The sequence below is a fragment of the Manis pentadactyla genome, chromosome 8 (genome assembly GCF_030020395.1).
Source record: "Manis pentadactyla isolate mManPen7 chromosome 8, mManPen7.hap1, whole genome shotgun sequence".
Lineage (NCBI taxonomy): Eukaryota > Metazoa > Chordata > Mammalia > Pholidota > Manidae > Manis > Manis pentadactyla.
In genome coordinates, this window is record NC_080026.1 from 104,134,236 (window position 1) to 104,158,133 (window position 23,898).

Consider the following 23,898-nt stretch of genomic DNA (forward strand, 5'->3'; position numbering starts at 1 on the left):
GTCTTTTCCTTTCCTTTTTTTTTTATTAAGGTTTTTATTGATATAATTTTAGATTCACATGCAGTTGAAAGAAATAATACAGAGAAATCCTTTGTATATTTTGTCATATTATAATAAAATATCACCACAGGGATATTGACATTCATAATAATCCACTGATCTTATTCCCCACTTAAGGAATCATTTTCCTTGTACTTAATTTGCATGTGTGTGTTTAGTTCTATACAGTTTTGTCATGTGTAGGTTCATGGATCCACCACCACAGTCAAGATACTGAATAGTTACATCATCACAAGGATCCCTCATGTTGCCCTTTTATAATCAGTTCTTTCCCACTCCCACCTCCCTTCCCTAATGTCTAGTATCCATTAATATGTCCTCTATTTCTAACTTGAAAAAAACTTTTTAATGAAGTATGATTTATATACAATATTATATTGGTTTTAGATGAACAGCTTAGTGAACTTATTTCTAAACTTTTACCATTTCAAAAATGTTATTGAATGGAATCATATGGTATGTAAACTCTTGAAATTGCCTTTTTTCACTCAGTATAATTCTTTGGAGGTTCACCTGAGTTGTGCATTATCAATAGATCTTTCCTTTTTAGTGCTGAGTAGTATCCTATGGTACGTTTATACCACATGTACAGTTTGTGTAACCATTCACTTGTTGAATGGCATACAGGCTGATGCAGCTTTTCATAATTATAAATAAAACTGCTGTGAACATTTGTTTCCGATTTGTGTCAACATAAATTTTCATTACTCTGGGATAATTGCCCAAGAGCATAATTGTTGGTTTGTATGGTAATTGACTGTTAATTTTTTTAAGGAACTGCCAAGCTATTTTCCAGAGTGGATGTACCATATTCTATTTCCATTAACAATGTATGAGTGATCCAGTTTCTCCACATCCTCACCAGCATGCTTTTTTAAATTTCAGGTATTCCGATGATTGATAGGTGATAAATATCTCACTGTGGTTTTAACTTACATTTCTCTAATGGCTAATGATGTTGAGCATCTTTTCGTGTGCTTATTTGCTGTTTGATAATCCTCTTTGGTGAAGTGTCTGTTCATGCCTTTAGGCTCATTTTCCAGTTGGATTATTATTATTTATTGTTGTGGTTTGAAAGTTCTTAATATGTTCTAGATTTACCAGTCCTTTGTCACAAATATGGGTAACATTTATTTCTTCCAGGCTGTAGCTTGCCTTCTCATCCTTTTCCTATGGGCTTTAGCAGAGCAAATGTTTTTAATCTGAATGTGGTCTAATTTATCAATTTTCTAGGACTCTGCTTTTGGTGTCAATTCTGAGAACTTTTTGCATAGCTCTCTCTAGGTGCTGAAGATTTTTCTTTTACTCTTTAAGTTTTATATTTCTATATTTCACATTTTGGTCTATGAACCTCCATTTTGAGGTGCTTTTTTATATAAGGTGTAAAACATGAGCCAAATACCCCTGTGGGGTATTTGTATTGCTTTAGCATCCTTTTTTGAAAAGGCCATATTTTCTCCATTAAATTGATTTTGTACCTTGGGAAGAAGCAACTGCTTATATTTGTGTGGGCACATCTCTGGGCTCTCTATTTTGTCCCACTGATTTATACATATGTCCCTCCACCAATACCACACAGTTGTAATTAGTTTTGTTATAATTTTTGGAATCGGGTAGACAATTTAAAAGAAATTTTATATGAGAAAAGCTTTGTCTTTGTAAAGGGTCTCAAAATTGTTAGGACCCGAGAACAACTACAGTGATTTTGTGCTCATTATTTTAAAAATACCAGGCTCTTTTATATCCATTCATTTTATTTAGACACTTGATTTTTGAACTCTAGTGCTATTATTAAATATAAAAATATTTAACAGTAATTCTTTAATATAATATAAAATATTCAATCATTGTTTAAAATTCCAGGGCAATTTTTTGACCTATCTTCAGGTCTCAATGGATAGGTTCTTCTTTCTTCTCTTTTTCTCCTGTAATTTATTTGAGGCAGTACCTATAGTATTTGTCCTGAAGAATTTTCCTGTAGTACCTTTTGACATGTTCTATTGTTTGTATTTTCTATGAATTGGTAGTTAAATCTTTAGGCTTAATAGATTCAGATTTTATCTTACATATCTTTGGCAAAACTACTTCATGGATGATGGTATGTACTTCCACCAGGAAGCACATAAGTTCTTTCTTTTTGTGAGGAACTGATAATGACTTGATCCATTAGTTCTTGCAAAATGACTTGATCCATTAGGGTTGCAAAATGCTGTTTTTTAATGCAATTATTCTTTCTTAACAGATTGTTGGACTACTTTTATAAAGAGGATCTTTCCTTCAGCTACCCAAGGGTTCTTAGAGGAAGGGAACAAATGCTTGAATTGCTTCCTTTATTTAGCAGTTTTCAGAATAATGAGTTTGTTTCCTAGCTTCCTTAATGTCATTATAAACTCATAGACTTAAAATATTTGTGTTAACCCATTGTAGTTATTATCCTTACTGATGTTCAAATTGTCCCATCTTTGGCTGGTTGTTACCTCGTCAAGTGGGTTCTTAGTCCTTTGAAAAACTAGTCTAGACTTTGCTTTAAACTTCCCTCCTATTTTGTTTGACAAAATGTTCCACATTCATCTTGAGGGTTTCATGCTCTAGTCCTAGAGTCAGACTCATCTAAGGAATCCTGGTTCCTTTTGGTGTGAAATGTGACTTGGAGACCAACCTGGGTACTGGAGGTTGTGTTTTTTTCTCTGAAAGCCCGTTTTTTTTTTTTTTATAGTGAGTTCATTTAAAGCAGCTTTGAAAACTGTTCAAAGACCTTATTCTAAACAGGTTAATGTTGAATGATAAGTATGGTTATGACTTTTTAATCTTACTTTTTTAAGCTTTGAAAAACAAAAAGCGTAACTGAATGTTTTACTTATTACATATCCTCCCCAAACTGAATGAAAAAAAGTACTAAATTGACACCTACAACATTTTTCTTGTATAGGAATATACGGAAGAGATAGAGCGTCTGAAACGAGATCTTGCTGCAGCCCGTGAAAAAAATGGGGTGTACATTTCTGAAGAACATTTTAGGTAAATTGGCTATGGGAATTAGTCTCTAAGAATAAGCATTTTCTGATAACGGGTTGTATGAAGTAAATTTATAAAAATGTGGCAGTAAATAAAATCATTGTATCTAGTGCCTCCTATAAATACTTTTTTGTTTTGACATTAACAAGTAGTTACCAGTTAAAAATTTTTTTTATATAACTTCATTTTTAAATAATTATACTTTTGCATGAAGTTACTAGAAGAGTATGGAGGTCCCATGTATTTTCCCCCAGTTCTCCCCATTGGTTACCTTTTATGTAACTTTAGTACAATATCAAAACTGAGAAATTGATATTGGTACAATGTGTGTGTATAACTGTGCATTTTAGCACATTTGTAGATTCATGTAGTTCTAGAATTAAGATACAGAATTATCCTATCATTAAAAAGATCTCCCTCTTGCTACCCCTTTATAGTTAATACCCACCCATCTTCCCCAGTGATCCTTAACCCCTGGCAACCACTGATGATTCACTTTTTAAAGCCCTAGAGTAGTTTGTTCGAAGGAAAACTTCTACTGAAGCTTTATGTAGAAACAACAACAGCCCATTAACACAGGGGCCAGAAAGCAAGGGATGCTAAGGATTATAATTTGAAAATTCCTGTTTGCATTTAACCTTGAAGATATTAAGGAGTGGTAAAAAAGGTATTTAGAGCTAACTGATCAAAGCATTTAGTATAATCTCTTACTCAACTTTTTTATAGGTATTAAATGATCATTCTGATAGCACATAAATCTTTAATAAGCTGATTTTTCCATGTTATTTTCAATTGTCATAGTGTGATCCTCCTGACTGGTTCAAATGCTAACTTTAAAATGCTCAAATTTATATCATATAAATATGATAGGTTATTAAACAATAATTCTTTTATTCTTTCTATGTTACTTTAGTTTTATTTGATTCTTCCATAGCCCATACCCAGTTCACAAAAGCATTTTATTTTTTGTAAATTTGTACTTAATTCTTAAACTTGGTATTTTTCATTCTTTTTTTCTGTTTCTCTGGTTTTCAGATATATTTCTCCAGCACAGGCAGTATAGTGTTTCATTATATTTTTCAATTCTTCACTTTGCAGTTGTCGCTATTTCCACCATTTTAATATTTTTAATACAATGATTCTTATTCAATAGGTACTTTTTATATTTTAAGTTTAGTATCAGAATGCTGTTGGTTGCTAGAAAACCCAACTTCTGCTATCTTAAAACAGCAAGGGATAAAATGATCTTCACAGTTATTTGATCTAGTAACACAAGGATCCAGTTTCTATCTCTTCCTACTCCTGCCCTGAGTTGTAGCTTTCTCCTAGGGTTAGCTGTTCATCGGGGATGATGGTCAGCAGCAGAGCAGCTACATGTTCTCATTCATGTCCACCATGGATGAGAGACTGCCTGTCCTTTTACCATCAAAACTGTCCCAGGGAACATCACTTACTGATTAGTTTAGACCTGAGTTGTATCCACACATGAATCAATAACTGGCAAAGGAGCTGAATTTCCCTGATTGTCTTGAACCAGTCAGGCTTAGTCCCTGGATCTGGGAATGGAGTCAGGCCTCCTACCCCCCCAGACAGCTTGGCTGTTGCGCAGTCAGGGGAGAGCCATCCTCCAAAGAAAATCTGGGTGCTGGAAATGGGTGTATAGTAGGCAACCAATGAGTATCTACAAGTGGTTTTGTCCCTTGATTTGCTAATATTAGTTTCTTCTGCTGTTAATAGTCAAATATTAGACATTGTGGACTGATTGTCTAATTTCCCTATTTTCAGTTGTCCATTTCTTTGATGTATTTTGGATTAAGAAATAACTATTTTTAGATTATCAGTCCTGTGATTGAAAAAACAATGTTTGCTCTTAATAGACAGGAGGCCTAATCTGAAACAAAGTTCTCTCTGAAAAAGCTCTTGGAATTATTACTCTAAGTCTGAAAAGAATCACAAAAGCTGCAGCCAACATTTAAAACAGGATAATGCTTTATTTATCCCAACAGACCTTTTAAAACTATATTAAAACTCTATCACCCACAAAATAGCAATGTTGCATTACCTCTTGTACAAACAATAGAAAAGCATCTCAAATATTTAAGTCTACATTAAAGAGCCATTTTCAATAAAGAAATAATATAGTTAATCAAAAAGCTGTTAGAATTAACTCTCCTCTTACACCTCAGTTCTAGTATTTCCTTTAGTCAACAATGTCTCTAGCTAATAACTTGAAATTTGCATTCACAAAAGAATCTTTGTCATTTAAGCACAGGGTGGAATAGAAAATTGTTGGGAGTTAAGAAGGAATTAGAAGAATATAAAAGACAGCTTCTGCAATTTGCTAATGCTTAAGAGACCAAAGAGAGCCATTAGAATGAAGAGAATTATCTGGTCCAAAATAGCAGTAGGGCTGAGGTTGAGGAGCTGTGTTCTAGAGAATAATCTTTTTATCTCATGAGGATTTCTGTGGTGGTATGTTGGAGTGTGTCCTGGGGTATGTGTGTAGGGGGCAGCAGGAGTAAGTGCTCTGTATACTTACTTTAATTCAGTTTTCCAGTTTTTATCCCCTTATCTCACCTCTTCTCTGGTGACATATGATGCCTTCAGGTTTTCTGGATTCTTGGGTCCTATTTATACTCCATATTCCTGAGTACAAACTCTTAAGCTGTATTCCCCCACCTCTGTGTGAGTTATTATAGTCCTTTGTCAGCTTTGTAGCATCTCAAGTTTTATATACACATGTACTTTTCACACTCAGAGGTAGGGATTCTCAGTTTCAAAGTGGAGGGCACAAGAAAAACAGTCTGTTTGTGAAACAAGGACAAGGAATACATTTGTTTTTACAATTTGTATGTATTGTTGACACTTAGGCATCACTATTATAATAGTGATAAGTGGTAGAGAAATGATGTATAACTGCCACAGTTGTGTTAGAATAAATTTTAGAGGAATTAGGAAAAAATATTAACTGTTAAACTCATGTTAACTTTATTTTAGAGCCATGAATGGAAAACTAACTGTTCAGGAAGAACACATTGTAGAATTGATGGAAAAAATTGGTGCTGTTGAGGAGGAGCTAAGCAGGGTAAGCTTTCAAAACAATATTAAATGTTACCTAAAAAACAAATAATAGAGGAAAATTTCAGAATGTGAGGGACCTGATATTTTTTTCTGTAAGGATATTTTTCTTGCTGACTCTGATACTAAAAGTAAGTTGTATCAATGTTACTGTCATCAATGATAATGAAGAACCTATCTATTTTGACACTTAAATTACTGCAACATTACTAGAAATTAACTGAATTGTGTGATTTTATTGATAAAGCTAAATAGTGAATGCTGAAAACTTTTCATTAACATGTTTATCAGATGAGGGAAAGCAAATGTTGAGAGATACCAGGTGTTAAATAAGGTGGAAGACCTGACCCTTCTGTGCCACCTTCACATTGGCAGTGTTGGAAGGAGACTGAAGAATTGACACACTAGACCTGTTACTTGATCTCACAGTTTTTAGTGAATTTACGGAAAGAAACTACATGTCATATTAAATATGCTAACCTACCTGGTAACTTTTTAATTCTTTAAAGAAATGTTTAATGTGTTATATTTAGGTTACAGAGTTGTTTATGGATAATAAAAATGAACTTGACCAGTGTAAATCTGACCTGCAAAATAAGACACAGGAACTTGAAACCACTCAAAAACATTTACAAGAAACTAAATTACAACTTGTTGAAGAAGAATATATCACCTTAGCTTTGGAAAGCACTGAGGAGAAACTTCATGATGCTGCCAGCAGGGTTTGTCCTTTTCTTGATTTGTACCTGCTTTAAAGAGATTAGAGGACAGGTAGAAGTAGCTTTTCATAGCTTTCTTTACTTTAAGCATTAATTGTGAAAGTTTTTTTTGGTATCATTAATCTATAATTACATGAGGAACATTATGTTTACTAGACTCCCCCTTCACCAAGTCCCCCCCACATATCCCATTAGTCACTGTCCATCAGTGTAGTAAGATGCTGTAAAATCACTGCTTGTCTTTTCTGTGTTGCACAGCCCTCCCCATGCCCCCCACACATTATACATGCTAATCGTAAGGCCCCCTTCTTCCCCCCCTTCTCCCATCCCACCCATCCTCCCCAGTCCCTTTCTCTTTGGTAACTGTTAGTCCATTCTTGGGTTCTGTGATTCTGCTGCTGTTTTGTTCCTTCAGTTTTTCCTTTGTTCTTATACTCCACATATTAGTGAAATCATTTGGTACTTGTCTTTCTCCCCCTGGCTTAGTTCACTGAGCATAATGCCCTATAGCTCCGTCTATGTTGTTGCAAATGGTAGAATTTGTTTTCTTCTTATGGCTGAATAATATTCCATTGTGTATATGTACCACGTCTTCTTTATCCATTCATCTACTGATGGACACTTAGGTTGCTTCCATTTCTTGGCTATTGTAAATAGTGCTGCGATAAACATAGGGGTGTGTCTTTCTTTTTCAAATTGGGCTGCTGTATTCTTAGGGTAAATTCCTAGAATTGGTCACATGATATTTTAGTCGATTCAAAAAACATTATTTTACTATTTCAAATGAATATTCCTCCTTGGAGATGCTGGCTTAAGGAAAAACTATCCCTGAAGTTCTGAAAATAGAAACAAGTTTAATCTACTTTGTGAACATTTAGAATAATGATACAGTGCTTTTCCCTGTGATTTTAAAACTAATCAGTCAGAGAGAATTTAGTCTTCTATTAATGATGAAAGATATTGAATGTATTTAATTTTTTATTAGATGTACTTTTGAAGAAACAGTAACACATAATAGATGGGCAAACTAAGATTTCCTGCCTGGGTGGTTATGTGAAAGGAATAAACATTCCTGGGCACCTGGATGAATTGGCATGAGCTTAAAAATTTCTTCTGACACAATGTTTAAGACTTAGTAGTTCTCATCAGGAAAAATCCTTATGTTAGCACAAATATTTTCATTAGACTGCTTGTGTCATATCTATCTTAATAACCTTTTTTTTTAAATCTTACAGTTGCTTGGTACAGTTGAAGAAACTACAAAAGATGTATCTGGTCTCCACTCCAAGCTGGATCGTAAGAAGGCAGTTGATCAACACAATGCAGAAGCTCAGGATATTTTTGGCAAAAGCCTGAGTAGTCTGTTTAATAGTATGGAAGAATCAATTAAGGATAGCAGCTCAAAACAAAAGGCCATGCTAGAAGTTCACAAGACCTTGTTCGGTAAGTTCAAAAATGTCTAATTACTGTAGTCTTTGTGTGTTTTTTGTGTGTGTAGTGTGAGACTAATTTCAAAACTGATAATATTATTAAAAACTCAGATGACAGTGTAACTGGTTCCCTCCAAAGCACTCACTCTCTGTTCAGACAGGGAGTTAATGCTTTTATGAAACTGCCTTTGAATTAAAACAAATTTTAGTTGGAGTTTTCTTTGGGGGGGATTTCTATAAAATAAATTATGTTTACTAAACAATAACTAGGTGTATAAACTTTAGAAGTAAAAGTCCCCCTTTTCCCTGACCCTGCCTCATTCTCCATAGTATTACTATTAAATTTCCTGTTTTTTCCTTCTAGAAATTTTCTGTGTACAAACATTCTGCAACTTTTTTTTCTTTTGATAATGTTTGATAATATTTTGAATGTTTTTTTATATTGTCAGAATATGTGTGTGTATCATTTTTAACTATCACTATTGTTATCTTCATTTAGGAAAAACTCTTCCAAGTATTTATTTATCATGAAAGTATTATTATTATCCCCATTATAAAAAATTTGGAAGCAGAAATATAAAATTTTTTTAAATCATCTAAGTCTAGTCACTGAGCCAACCACAATAAATTTTGTTTATTGATTTCTAGTTTCTTTTGCTTCTGTAACCTCTTTTACCTACTGTTAATACTGTGTATTACTTTCAGTTAGAGATTAATTTTAGGATATTCTAATTCTTGGTTTACTGTGAGCTGTAGTTATGGGCCTGAAATACTTATAAATATATGTTAAGTGTTTACAGAATACTGTAGAACATACATGATTTATATTTTAAATATTTCCTTGCTTATATAGTAAGCCAATTATTTTAAGCTTACTTGTTATTAGAAATTTCCACAAGGCTATAATTTTGCCAACCTCTTTGAAGTGGTTCTAGCTGTATTTAAAAATATTTATGTCAAAGTTTACATCCTTTTTTTTTTTTTGTATAGGTAACTTGCTGTCTTCCAGTGTCTCTGCGTTAGACACCATTACTACAACAGCGCTTGGATCTCTCACATCTATTCCAGAAAATGTGTCTACACATGTTTCTCAGATTTCTAATATGATATTAAATGAACAATCATTAGCAGCAGAAAGTAAAACAGTACTTCAGACAATGATTGTTAGTAAATGTCTTAAAGTATTTTGAAGGGTTACATTTGATAAGACTTTAAAGACCAGGTTATCTGCTATTCTTTCATCTTAAGCTTCACTAGACACAGTGATAACATATTGCTTTAAGAGAGTAACTTTATATTTTTAAAGGCAAATCTCTCCACTGGCTTTTTCTCCTAGAAAGATTGATTTCCAAATGCATATAACCAACCTTTGAAACTTTTTTCACTTATATTTTAGGGCACTAAGAGTAGGAATTAGTAAGCTTTGATATATGATACTAGAAAGGGTAGGTTTAGCTCCACATGAATTCAGGGGCCCAAGTTTGTTGGCTTAGAAATTGGTAAATCATCCTTTCCTCAAAGGTCCTGGAATGGCCTTGTTGATGTTACACTGACCCAACCAGAAGGGGATATTAGAGGGTTAATTTTAAAACTACAGTAGTACAGAAAAATGTACAAGGAGAATAATTTATAGAATTCTAGGAATACATGTGACAATTTGTGGGGTCAGATTTGTGTGATGAAGCCCTTCTAGGCTTCTTCTTCATAGTTCTATAGAAGTCACTCATCTAATTACACTTAGTATTATGTCCTCTACACCAGATTTGTGCATACCCTTTATTTTGTAATTGTATGAGTTATCTAGGAAGCTCTTGGCCATATCACTTTGCTTTCTTCTTTGTGTAGGTCCTCTGCCTCCCTTTTTGAGTTTAACAGTATTTGTTGAATGTTTTTCAAGTGAATACTACAAATGTTAGCTGACACTATGCCTATATTCAGTGCTTGTATGACACTCTCTTAGATTTCTTTAACTACCCAAATTTGATAAAGTTAAAAGATGCTGTCAGTACTAACTTAATGGAAATTGATTCATTCACTAAATGGTAGTCTGTACTTATTAATGTCTTCTTATCAAGGTATATACTGAGTTATAAGCATTGCTTGAGTCAGAAGAGATAACTGCTTCTCTAGCAGAATGAATTGAAATTAGTATGATAGCTCTTCTTTCCTGAAGAATACTAGTAGCCTTTTCTTTTAAGTATTTACTAATTATTTCTGTTGTAGTTCCTCACCCCTCCCTCATGAAAGAAAACTTAGGTTGGAATTTGTTTTGCTTTTTATAAAAATTACCAGTCTATAGTACTTTCTCAGCTCTCCATATGCTTTGAGAAAAATAAGAACCTTGACAAGTTCTTCTGATACAACAGGATCTAAGTTACTAGGTCTTCAAGTTAAGTACCTCCAGCCCAAAGCCTACTTCTGAAGACTATTTGTTTTCAGCCTTTTTCACTAGTAACCTAAACTTGTTTGAAATTTATTATTTTTTTAATGCAGATATAAAAAATTTCCTTTCTTTGCAATGCTGACATCAAATGACTGTCAGTTGCTCGTCTTCTGAATTCTTCTGACTCCTGCATTAGACTGCTAAGAATCTCATCTACTAAGCGACCATTTTCTTAGTTGCTGTAGGAAAGATTGTGTGTCTTATGCTGAGTATAAACTCTACTAACAAATAGGCTCTGTAGACTATAGAGAACAGAGACTTAGAATTTTAATATGCATGTGTTTAGTTAACAAAGTACTCAAGATATTATTTAATAAGCCCAGCTTATGGAAGTGAAAATATTCTTTCTAAAGATGTGTTTGTTTATTTTTAAAACCAGAATATACTTAAGACTGATCTTCTAAGTTCACTGGAAACAGTTTTATCCCCTACTGTGGTGTCTATATTGAAAATCAATAGTCAACTGAAGCATATTTTCAAGACTTCATTAGTAGTGGCTAATAAGGTAACAAATGTTATGTCCTTAACAGTCACCTTTTTTTTAAGAAAGAAACTCTCTGTGGCCACACTTGGAGATAATGTCTACATGCAAAACCCGTGGGTTGTGACAATGAATCTGGAGGAGGAAGGCTATGTACAATGTTCTCTGCTATTGATGTGGTCAGCAGAATCATGGCTAAGAAAAAAGAATGACCTTCAAGATAAATGTTTAAGTTTACATAGTGGCATATATAGCATGCTATCATATGGTGGGTGAGGAAGATGCACATATAAATGTATACACACATGCATACATACATGTCAAATATGCACAGAAAAGTCTGGAAGTGTTTAAAACGTAGCAATTATCTCGGAGGTGGGAGTAGGACTGGGGTTCTCTGGGCTGAAGAGGGTAAGGGACTTTTCTGCATATTTTCTACCTTTTCTATTTTGTACAAAATATTTTTCTTAATATTTTTTTATTTAAAAAAAGAAAAATTAATTTTTTTCCTTCAAAGATAGAGGATCAGAAAAAGGAAATGGATTGCTTTCTCAGTATACTGTGTAACAATCTACATGAACTACAAGAAAATACGATTTCTTCCTTTGCTGAATCACAGAAGTTATGTGAAAGCTTAACTGAAGACCTGGAGACAATGAGGAAAATTCATTCACAGGTATCTTATTTAAGTGGTTTGGGGAGTGTAAAAAGAAAGTTTTATGATCTTCAACTTGATAATTCCTGTTATGCAATCTGAATGCTCTATAACTAATTTAGAAACCTAAAAGCACCATAACCAATTTTGCTTGTAACAGTAATGAATATAAAATAATTGAGAATACATTTGAGTCCCCACCCCCATGCAGGTGCAAATCCACATAACTTTTGACTGCCCCAAAACTTAACTACAAATAACTTGTTGACTGCAAGTCTTACCGATAACATGATCAGTTAACACATATTTTGTATGTTATATGTACTATATACTGTATTCTTACAATAAAGTGACCTAGAGAAAAGAAAATGTTTTTTTCAAATTGACACAGATCTCCCAAACATTTTCCAATATATTTATTGAAAAAAATCTATGTATAAGAGGACCTATGCGGTTCAAGGGTCAACTGTACTTTTCTTGATCAGTTAAAATTTGAGTATTTGCTACATCTAGAATCCTATGGTAAAGTACTGTAAGACAAGTAAGACGGTCCCTTTCTCACACTAAGATGAAAGATAAAGCTGGAGAAATAAACTTGGGAGTACAATTAGAAGAAAATGGGTATATCACCTAAAATGAACATGTATCTATGTTGTAACTTCATAAATTGTTTTTTCCTAAGGTAATGTGGATAATTTCATAAACTATGTCCTTCTTTTTCTTACTATGTTGGTCTCATTGATGTCGGCCATTTAAATTATAGTAAATTAATACAATTCTTAATTTTTATTGATTGATTATAAATGTAATTCACGGTTTATCTTCCTCCATGTAAACTATTCCTCACTATATACAGCTTTAAACCAAAACCAAATCTCTTAACCAGGGAAGTCATAATCTACAAATACCAGATATAAGGAAAACAACTCCTGGTATACCAAACGCTTTAGTAATGAATGTATAAAGTTTTATTAAATGAGACTGTTCCTACAGGATAGAGCTCTTTGGTCAATAAAGCTGTTGACATGATTAGTAAAAGTAAAGGATTCTTTTTCTTTGGAAAATGAAGGAGGGAATTCATATCCATGTCACCCAAAATGGGAAGGGAAATATAATAAATTTTTAGGTAAGAATCAAAGCAACTTTAAAATAATATTATTTGTTTCCCTAATTGATAAGCATGAAACTTTTCAGAGAAAGTATTAATACCAGAAATTAGTAAACATATTAGTTAATATTTATTGAGCAACATAGTATGTGTTTCTTCCACCAGTATAAATGCAGGTACTATTACTAGCCCAGTTTTTTGTTTGTATCATTAATCTACAATTACATGACAAGCATGTTTACTAGACTCTCCCCATCACCAAGTTCCCCCCACATAACCCATTGCAGTCACTGTCCATCAGTGTAGTAAGATGCTGTAGGATCACTACTTGTCTTCTCTGTGTTGCACAGCCCTCCCCGTGCCCCCCCCATATTATACATGCTAATCATAATGCCCCCTTTCATTCCCCTCCCCCCGCCATCCTTCCCTTCCCACCCATCCTCCCCAGTCTCTTTCCCTTTGCCAACTGTTAGTCCATTCTTGGGTTCTGTGATTCTGCTGCTGTTTTGCTCCTTCAGACTTTTCTTTGTTCTTATACTCCACAGATGAGTGAAATCATTTGATACTTGTCTTTCTCCGCCTGGCTTATTTCACTGAGCATAATACCCTCTAGCTCCATCCATGTTGTTGCAAATGGTAGAATTTGTTTTCTTATGGCTGAATAATATTCCATTGTGTGTATGTACCACATCTTCTTTAGCCATTCATCTACTGATAGACACTTAGGTTGCTTCCATTTCTTGGCTATTGTAAACTGCTATGATAAACATAGGGGTGCATATGTCTTTTTGAATCTGAGAAGTTGTTTTCTTTGGGTAAATTCCAAGGAGTGGGATTCCTGGGTCAAAAGATATTTCTATTTTGAGTTTTTTGAGGAACCTCCAAACTGCTTTCCACAATGGTTGAACTAATTTACATTCCCACCAGCAAAGTAGGAGGGTTCCCCTTTCTCCACATCCTCACCAACATTTATTGTTGTTTGTCTTTTGGATGGTGGTGATCCTTACTGGTGTGAGGTGATATCTCATTGTGGTTTTAATTTGCATTTCTCTGATGACAAGCGTTGTGGAGCATCTTTTCATGTGTCTGTTGGCCATCTGAATTTCTTCTTTGCAGAACTGTCTATTCAGCTCCTCTGCCCATTTTTAATCGGATTATTTGCTTTTTGTTTATTGAGCTGCATGAGCTCTTTATATATTTTGGATGTCAACCCTTTATCGGATCTGTCATTTATGAATATATTCTCCCATACTGTTGGATGCCTTTTTGTTCTCTTGATGGTGTCCTTTGCTGTACAGAAGCTTTTTAGTTTGATATAGTCCCACTTGTTCATTTTTGCTTCTGTTTCCCTTGCCCAGGGAGATATGTTCATGAAGAAGTCGTGCATGTTTATGTCCAGGAGATTTTTGCCTATGTTTTTTTCTAAGAGTTTTATGGTTTCATGACTTACATTCAGGTCTTTGATCCATTTCGAATTTACTTTTGTGTATGGGGTTAGACAATGATCCAGTTTCATTCTCTTACATGTAGCTGTCCAGTTTTGCCAGCACCAGCTGTTGAAGAGGCTGTCATTTCCCCATAGTATGTCCATGGCTCCTTTATTGTATATTAATGGTTAATATCTGGGCTCTCTATTCTGTTCCACTGGTCTGTGGGTCTGTTCTTGTGCCAGTACAAAATTGTCTTGATTACTGTGGCTTTGTAGTAGAGCTTGAAGTTGGGAAGCGAGATCCTCCCTGCTTTAATCTTCCTTCTCAGGATTGCTTTGGCTATTAGGAGTCTTTTGTGGTTCCATATGAATTTTAACACTATTTGTTTCAGTTTGTTTAAGAATGCTGTTGGTATTTTTTATAGGGATTGCATTGAATGTGTAGATAGCTTTAGGCAGGATGGCCATTTTGACAATATTGATTCTTCCTAGCCAAGAGCATGGGATGAGTTTCCATTTGTTAGTGTCCTTTTTAATTTCTCTTAAGTGTCTTGTAGTTTTCAGGGTATAGGTCTTTCACTTCCTTGGTTAGGTTTATTCCTAGGTATTTTATTCTTTTTGATACAATTGTAAATGGAATTGTTTTCCTGATTTCTCTTTCTGCTAGTTCATTGTTAGTGTATAGGAAAGCCAGAGATTTCTGTGTGTTAATTTTGTATCCTGCAACTTGGCTGAATTCAGATATTAGATCTAGTAGTTTTGGAGTGGAGTCTTTAGGGTTTTTTATGTACAATATCATGTCATCTGCAAATAGTGACAGTTTGACTTCTTCTCTACCAATCTGGAATTCTTGTATTTCTTTGTTTTGTCTAATTGCCGTGGCTAGGACCTCCAGTACTATGTTTAATAACAGTGGGGAGAGTGGGCATCTCTGTCTTGTTCCCGATCTTAGAGGAAAAGCTTTCAGCTTCTTGCTGTTAAGTATGGTGTTGGCTGTGGGTTTGTCATATATGGCCTTTATTTTGTTGAGGTACTTGCCCTCTATACCCATTTTGTTGTACTAGTCCAGTTTTTTAATGAGGAAACAGACTTTGGGAGCATCCAACATTATTTGGATCATCTTACAGTGGTAGGGATAAATATATTGCCTGAAAGGCATATATTTTTGAGTGGCCTTTCTATGTGTTTCTAGAACATATTCTTGCAGTTGAAATTACAGCAATTTCTCATACCTCAGCATAGGGTATTTACTTTAAGCCTGTATAGAACTTTTTTAGTTGTATATTCTAAAATAGATCTGTTTTTTATATATTAGTTGTTTTGAAATACTTAAAATTGGTAAGTAACTGTTTAAAAACAAAACACCTATGATCAGAAAAGTATTTTAACATGAATGGTTTGGCTTCCCTGACTTTAAGGGAACAAAATTATTTACGTGAGCTATTTCTTATATTTTTCTAGAAGTTGAGGTTAGCATAAACAAAACATTTATGTAAAACTCTGACAAATCTGATAATACCTTTATTTCTATTTTGAGACTAGTAAAAATACTGACACACTTTATTCATAATCAAAGTGTTAGATATGTATTGTCTACTGATGTGTTATTCAGAGATGTTTACCAAATGATGGACTGCACAGTGAGTAAGAATGCTGCGGGCACTTTTAGCTATTTCATGGTCTTTAGTGCAGTTTCGTTTTTCAGTGTGAGTCCCTGGTATGTTGTGGCCTTTAAGGGCTTGTTTTTAAAGATACTAAATGAGCAAAGGTAAAACTCTATTTATACTTCAATAGTATGATCCAGCTAGATTCTGTAAAATGTTTCAACTCCAATAATTGATAATATTTTTGGGCTCCTTGACCCCTTAATTTATCCGTGTTACTTTTCCCTTTTAATAGTAGTGTTATCAGTTAAGAAGCAACTTAGTATATCTGTCCAAACATAGTGTGACATCTTGGTATATTTGGTTATTTTTGACATACACTGAAAGTAATTTGTTACTAATAGTTACAATAGCAAAGTTGGTGAATTATTTCCTTTAAAAAAAATCCCTGTACACTATCCTTTTAATATCACTTTGACTGCTTTCCTCTATGGAAGAGAGGTAAAGCTGAAGATCTCTTGTCAGGAATTTGTGTGATTTTTACCGGTGGGAACATAATTCATGTCAGTATAGAAAAAAATTTTTAGTATCATAATGTTAAATCTCTTCCTCTCTACACACCTTTCTTACAGGAACTTTGCCAGTTAACCAATCTTTGGGCAGAGAGATTCTGTGCTTTGGAGGAAAAATGTGAAAGCATCCAGAAACCACTTAGTAATGTCCAAGAAAATACAGAACAGTAAGCTGTTTTTAAATTTTCTGACTTTTCTCTGCCTAAAATTATTTCAGAATAAAAAGCTTCAAGTAGCACAGATACTATCCACCTAATTTCTCATTTAACATATTATTATGTTTGCTTGATCACTCTCATTTCCTCTCTCTCCACTTCTCTGATATTACATATGTATATTATATATATGTGTGTGTGTGATACACACACCTTTTCTTAATTAGCTGTAAATAAGTTACAGCTATAATGTCCACTTTCCCCTAAACACTTAAGTGTGTATTTCCTGAAAACAAAGATAATCTTATACAACCATAGTACCAATATTTTAAATCAAAATTAGTACTGGTCACCATTATTATCTAATATATAGATCTAACTCAAGCTTTTCTAATTGTATCATTAATGTTCTTTATCAGAAAAGAAAAGATTTTTCCATCTGGTCTAGGATTTAACCCAGAACCACACATAGCATTAATGTCATGTCTCTTGAGTCTCGTTTAACCTGCAGCAGTTTTTAGTCTTTGTCTTTCGTGACCTTTCCTTTTTTTTTAAGAGTGTGGAATGTTTATTTAATACACTGTCCCACAGCTGGGGTCAGCCTTTATGATTAACTGCAGTTGTCAAGAATACCCCAAACGTGGTTTGTTCTCAATACATCTCAGATAGCAAGAGGTACATGACTTTGTCTCACAATTGATGATATTTTATTTAAATTTGATAACTTGGTTACACTATTGTTTTCCAGATTTTTCCACTATAAAGTTAATCTTTTCCTTTGTAGTTAATAAAGAATTTATGGAAGGATACTTTGAAACTATCTAAGTATTCTGTTCCACTTAGCATCTATTAATGCACATGCTGGAAATAGGTATAATGATGGTTGTCTTTTTTTCTAATTCCATCATTCCTTCTACATTTATTAGTTGGCATTCTACTGAGAGGAAGAATTTTTCCTTTCACCTCCCATTTATTCTTATTATTTATGTTAGCATGTACTCATGGGTTCTTTTATCCTCTGATAATCCACTGTTATTTATTTTGATGTTCCAATTATCCCAGTTTTGATTAGTGAGAGCCCCTTTAAGTTTACTCCTGTGTCCTTTTGATATGACCTATCCTTTTGGGGCATTGTTTCTGGTATAGCAAGATGTTCCAGGCTCATCTTGTACTGGAGCCAAGATCTGGTCACCAAGTGTGCTCATTACTACTGGGATGTCATTTCTTCTAGGCTCTCTAGGTGGACACAGCGAGAAGTATATTTGTGTTTATGCATATGTATATGCACATCACTGTCTTTCTATTCCATATTTATGTTCTGTTTTTCAACTTTGAGAACCTGACTTTCATTCACAACGTATTTACTTATTTGCTTAATCTTAGAATACACATTCAGTAATTTCACAATTTTTAACTGTTAACAGTGGTGGAATATATACTTACTAAACAGATCATGGTTTGGCAAACTATGGCTGACAGGCTGGATGTTATTGCAAACAATTTTACTGGACACAGTCATGCCCATTTGTTTAGGTGTTGCCTTTGGCTATCTCTGGCTGCCTTTGCACTGCAAAGATACATCAAAGACTGTAGCCTATAAACTTGAAGTATTTGCTGTCTGTATCTTTAAGAATAAGTTTGCTGATTCCTGCATTAGATTTTAATGTTGCTTTATAGCCTTTGTTTGCTAGTCTCACATACTTAACATATATTCCAGTAAGACTTACATTTTCTTTTAGAAGTTTTATAATTTTATGTAAGATTTAAATCGATGATCCATTTTGAATTTTTTTATATAAGGTGTGAGGTTTGTCAAGGCTCAATTTTTTGCCCATGGATATTCTAAACTCATGAGGAGAAGGATATTCTATTTTATTTACCCCATTTTTGCCCAGTAAATTGTCCCTTCCTGAAGTTCCGAGCTTCTTTCTGTTCGAGAACTCCTTTAATCTTCAAGGCTAGGTCTGCTGGCCACAAATTCTGTTTTCCTTTGAGAATTGTCTCTATTTCCCCTTCATTTCTGAAAGATATTTTCACTGCATATAGAATTCAGAATTGGCATTTCTTTTCTTTCAGCACTTGGAATATGTTGTTTCATTTTCTTCTGGCCTCCATGAGATGAGAAATCTGCTGTTATTCAAATAATTATCCTCTTTGGGCAATTTTTCTCTAGCTACTTGCAAGATATTTTTCTTTGTCTTTAGTTTTTAGAAGTTTGATTACATTGTGTCTTCTTTCATACTTCTTTGAGTTCAGCCCATTTGTGTTTGCCAAGCTTCTTGAATCTGTAGCCTTTTATTAAACTAGGAAATTTCCATCCATTATTTCTTTGAACATTTTTCAGTCCTATAGTCCTTCTCACCTTCTTCTAAGACTTTGATGATGCAAATGTTAGACATTACAGTCCCATAGGTCTCTGAGGGTATGGATATGTGGTCTATTTTCTCTTTGCTCAGATGGAGTAAATTCTGTGACCTGTCTTCATGTTCACTGATCTTCCTCTGTCACCTCATGTACTGCTGAACCCGTTCAATGAGGTGTTTCAGTTATTACACTTTTCAGTTTTATTTTCATTTGCTTCTTTCAGTCTCTTCTATTTCTTTGCTGAGATTAAGATTAAGATTTGCTAAGATTTTCCCAGAAATATTTTAACTGCTCATTGAGACATTTTTATGACAGCTGCGTTAAAATCCTTGTCAGATAATTCTGATATCTAAATTTACCTCAGTGTTGGCACCTGTCTTCTTTCCTTATTTAAGTTCAGATTTTCCAGAGTGTTTTTTTATTGTATCTTGAACATTTTGGTTATTATGTTAGGAGATTCGAAATCTTATTTAAGTCTTCTTTTTAGCAGGCATTCACTGTGTAGGTTTAGTGTGCAGGTCTGGGTCCACTTAAATGAGCTGTGGTTCCATGCCAATTAAATTTCAGAGCCCTTGCCATGTGTTATTCTGGTATGCTTCATCTGTGTGCCACCCACATGAGAAAGATCTGTATTCTGTTTTTGATAGATGAGGTGTTCTTTACTTGTCAGTTAGTTCAAGGTGACTGATAGTGCTATCTGGATCATCTGTATCCTTACTGAGTTTCTGCCTACTTATGCACTCAGTTATGAAGAGGGGTGTTGAAATCTCCAACTCTAATTGTAGACTTGTCTATTTCTGTAAATTTTATCAGTTACCTCATATATGTGATGCTCTCTTGTTCAGTATCTACAAATTTAGGGTTGATATGTCCTTACCATTATGTAATGTCTCTTTTTATCCCCGATAGTTTTCCTTGTTCTGAAGTTTACTTTGTCTGAAATTAATTTAAGTACTTCAACTTTCCTTTGATTGCTACTTGCATAATGTATCTTTCTCTATCCCTTTACTTTTGGCCTAACTCTTTATATTTAAAGTGGGTTTCTTGTAGGCATCGTATAATTGGGTCTTGCTTTTTTATCAGACTGAACTATGTATGACTTTTTTTTTTTTTTTTAGGACTTTTAAAAAAATTATTTTGGTATCATTAATCTATAATTACATGAAGAACATTATGTTTACTAGGCTCCCCCCTTCACCAAGTCCCCCTCACATACCCCTTCACAGTCACTGTCCATCAGCGTAGTAAGATACTGTAAAATCACTACTTGTGTTCTCTGTGTTGCACAGCCCTCCCTGTGCCCCCCCAACTATACATGCTAATCGTAATGCTCCCCCCTTTTTTCCCCTCCCTACCCACCCATCCTCCCCAGTCCCTTTCCCTTTGGTAACTATTAGTCCATTCTTGAGTTCTGTGATTCTGCTGCTATTTTGTTCCTTCAGTTTTCCTTTGTTCTTATACTCCACATATGAGTGAAATCATTTGATACTTGTCTTTCTCCGCCTGGCTTATTTCACTGAGCATAATACCCTCTAGCTCCATCCATGTTGTTGCAAATGGTAGGATCTGTTTTTTTTTTCTTATAGCTGAGTAATATCGCATTGTGTATATGTACCACATTTTCTTTATCCATTCATCTACTGATGGACATTTAGGTTGCTTCCATATCTTAGCTATTGTAAATAGTGCGGTGATAAGCATAGGGGTGCATCTGCCTTTTTCAAACTGGAGTGCTGCATTCTTAGGGTAAATTCCTAGAAGTGGAATTCCTGGGTCAAATGGTATTTCTATTTTGAGTATTTTGAGGAACCTCCATACTGCTTTGCACAATGGTTGAACTAATTTACATTCCCACCAGCAGTGTAGGAGGGTTCCTCTTTCTCCATAACCTTGCCAACATTTGTTGTTGTTTGTCTTTTCGATGGTGGCAATCCTTACTGGTATGAGGTGATATCTCATTGTGGTTTTAATTTGCATTTCTCTGATGACAAGCAATGTGGAGCATCTTTTCATGTGTCTTTTGGCCATCTGAATTTCTTCTTTGCAGAACTGTCTACTCAGCTCCTCTGCCCATTTTTTAATCGGATTATTTGCTTTTTGTTTGTTGAGGTGTGTGAGCTCTTTATATATTTTGGGTGTCAACCCTTTATCGGATCTGTCATTTATGAATATATTCTCCCATACTGTAGGATACCTTTTTGTTCTATTGATGTTGTCCTTTGCTGTACAGAAGCTTTTTAGCTTGATATAGTCCCACTTGTTCATTTTTGCTTTTGTTTCCCTTGCCAAGGGATATATTTTCATGAAGAAGTCACTCATGTTTATGTCCATGAGATTTTTGCCTATGTTTTTTTCTAAGAGTTTTATGGTTTCATGACTTACATTCAGGTCTTTGATCCATTTCGAATTTACTTTTGTGTATGGGGTTAGACAGTGATCTAGTTTCATTCTCTTACATGTAGCTGTCCAGTTTTGCCAGCACCATCTGTTGAAGAGATTGTCATTTCCCCTTTGTATGTCCATGGCTCCTCTATCATATATTAATTGACCATATATGTTTGGGTTAATGTTTGGAGTCTCTATTCTGTTCCACTGGTCTGTGGCTCTGTTCTTGTGCCAGTACCAAATTGTCTTGATTACTGTGGCTTTGTAGTAGAGCTTGAACTTGGGGAGCGAGATCCCCCCCACTTTATTCTTCCTTCTCAGGATTGCTTTGGCTATTCGGGGTCTTTGGTGGTTCCATACGAATTTTTGAACTCTTTGTTTCAGTTCATTGAAGAATGCTGTTGGTAATTTGATAGGGATTGCATTGAATCTGTATATTGCTTTGGGCAGGATGGCCATTTTGATATATTAATTCTTCCTAGACAAGAGCATGGGATGAGTTTCCATTTGTTAGTGTCCTCTTTAATTTATCTTAAGAGTGTCTTGTAGTTTTCAGGGTATAGGACTTGCACTTCCTTGGTTAGGTTTATTCCTAGGTATTTTATTCTTTTTGATGCAATTGTGAATGGAATTGTTTTCGTGATTTCTTTTTCTATTAGTTCATTGTTAGTGTATAGGAAAGCCACAGATTTCTGTATGTTAATTTTGTATCCTGCAACTTTGCTGAATTCCGATATTAGTTCTAGTAGTTTTGGAGTGGATTCTTTAGTGTTTTTTATGTACAGTCTCATGTCATCTGCAAATAGTGACAGTTTGACTTCTTCTTTACCAATCTGGATTCCTTGTATTTCTAATTGCTGGGGCTAGGACCTCCAGTACTATGTTGAAAAAAAGTGGGGAGAGTGGGCATCCCTGTCTTGTCCCCAGTTACAGAGGAAAAGCTTTCAGCCTCTTGCTGTTCAGTATGATGTTAGCTGTGGGTTTATCATTTATGGCCTTTATTATGTTGAGGTACTTGCCCTCCACACCCATTTCGTTGAGACTTTTTATCATGAATGGATGTTGAATTTTGTCAAATGCTTTTTCAGCGTCTATGGAGACGGTCATGTGGTTTTTGTTCTTCTTTTTGTTGATGTGGTAGATGATGTTGATGGATTTTCAGATGTTGTACCATCCTTGCATCCCTGGGATGAATTCCACTTGGTCATGGTGTATGATCCTTTTGATGTGTTTTTGAATTCGGTTTGCTACTATTTTATTGAGTATTTTTGCATCTACGTTCATCAGGGATGTTGGTCTGTAATTTTCTTTTTTGGTGGGGTCTTTGCCTGATTTTGGTATTAGGGTGATGTTGGCTTCATAGAATGAGTTTGGGAGTATTCCCTCCTCTTCTATTTTTTGGAAAATTTTAAGGAGAATGGGTATTATGTCTTCTCTGTATGATAAAATTCCGAGGTGAATCCATCTGACCTGGGGTGTTTTGTTCTTAGGTAGTTTTTTGATAACTGCTTCAATTTCATTGCTGTTAATTGGTCTGTTTAGATTTTGTTTATTTCTGGGTCAGTCTTGGAAGGTTGTATTTTTCTAGGAAATTGTCCATTTCTCCTAGGTTTTCCAGCTTGTAAGCATATAGGTTTTTGATAGTATTCTGTAATAATTCTTTGTATTTCTGTGGGGTCCTTCCTGATTTTTTCTTTCTCGTTTCTGATTCTGTTGATGTGTGTTGACTCTCTTTTTCTCTTAATAAGTCTGGCTAGAGGCTTATCTATTTTGTTTATTTTCTCGAAGAACCAGCTCTTGGTTTCATTGATTTTTTTCTATTGTTTTATTCTTCTCAATTTTATTTATTTCTTCTCTGATCTTTATTATGTCCCTCCTTCTGCTGACCTTAGGCTTCATTTGTTCTTCTTTTTCCAATTTCGAAAATTGTGACATTAGACTATTCATTTGGGATTATTCTTCCTTCTTTAAATATGCCTGGATTGCTATATACTTTCCTCTTAAGACTGCTTTCGCAGCGTCCCACAGAAGTTGGGGCTTTGTGTTGTTGTTGTCATTTGTTTCCATATATTGCTGGATCTCCATTTTAATTTGATTGTTGATCCATTGATTATTTAGGAGCATGTTGTTAAACCTCCATGTGTTTGTGAGCCTTTTTGCTTTCTTTGTACAATTTATTTCTAGTTTTATACCTTTGTGATCTGAAAAGTTGGTTGGTAGGATTTCAATCTTTTGGAATTTACTGAGGCTCTTTTTGTGGCCTAGTATGTGGTCTATTCTGGAGAATGTTCCATGTGCACTTGAGAAGAATGTGTATACTGCTGCTTTTGGATGTAGAGTTCTATAGATGTCTATTAGGTCCATCTATTCTAGTGTGTTGTTCAGTGCCTCCGTGTCCTT

The 23,898-nt window shown here is 34.6% G+C and overlaps 1 protein-coding gene across 4 annotated transcripts in view; it reads left to right on the plus strand.

The window, feature by feature from the left end:
• KIF11 (kinesin family member 11) overlaps window positions 1-23,898 on the plus strand; it is a 58,720-nt gene that overhangs the window by 22,677 nt on the left and 12,145 nt on the right. For 3 of the 4 annotated variants that reach the window (XM_057506078.1, XM_057506076.1, XM_057506077.1), the window contains 8 exons: window positions 2,990-3,078; window positions 6,073-6,160; window positions 6,687-6,875; window positions 8,108-8,315; window positions 9,293-9,465; window positions 11,125-11,250; window positions 11,744-11,902; window positions 16,655-16,761. In XM_057506078.1, the coding sequence (XP_057362061.1) occupies window positions 2,990-3,078; window positions 6,073-6,160; window positions 6,687-6,875; window positions 8,108-8,315; window positions 9,293-9,465; window positions 11,125-11,250; window positions 11,744-11,902; window positions 16,655-16,761 (1,139 nt within the window). The remainder of the gene's footprint in view (window positions 1-2,989; window positions 3,079-6,072; window positions 6,161-6,686; window positions 6,876-8,107; window positions 8,316-9,292; window positions 9,466-11,124; window positions 11,251-11,743; window positions 11,903-16,654; window positions 16,762-23,898) is intronic. The other variant, XM_057506079.1, reaches the window with a different exon arrangement.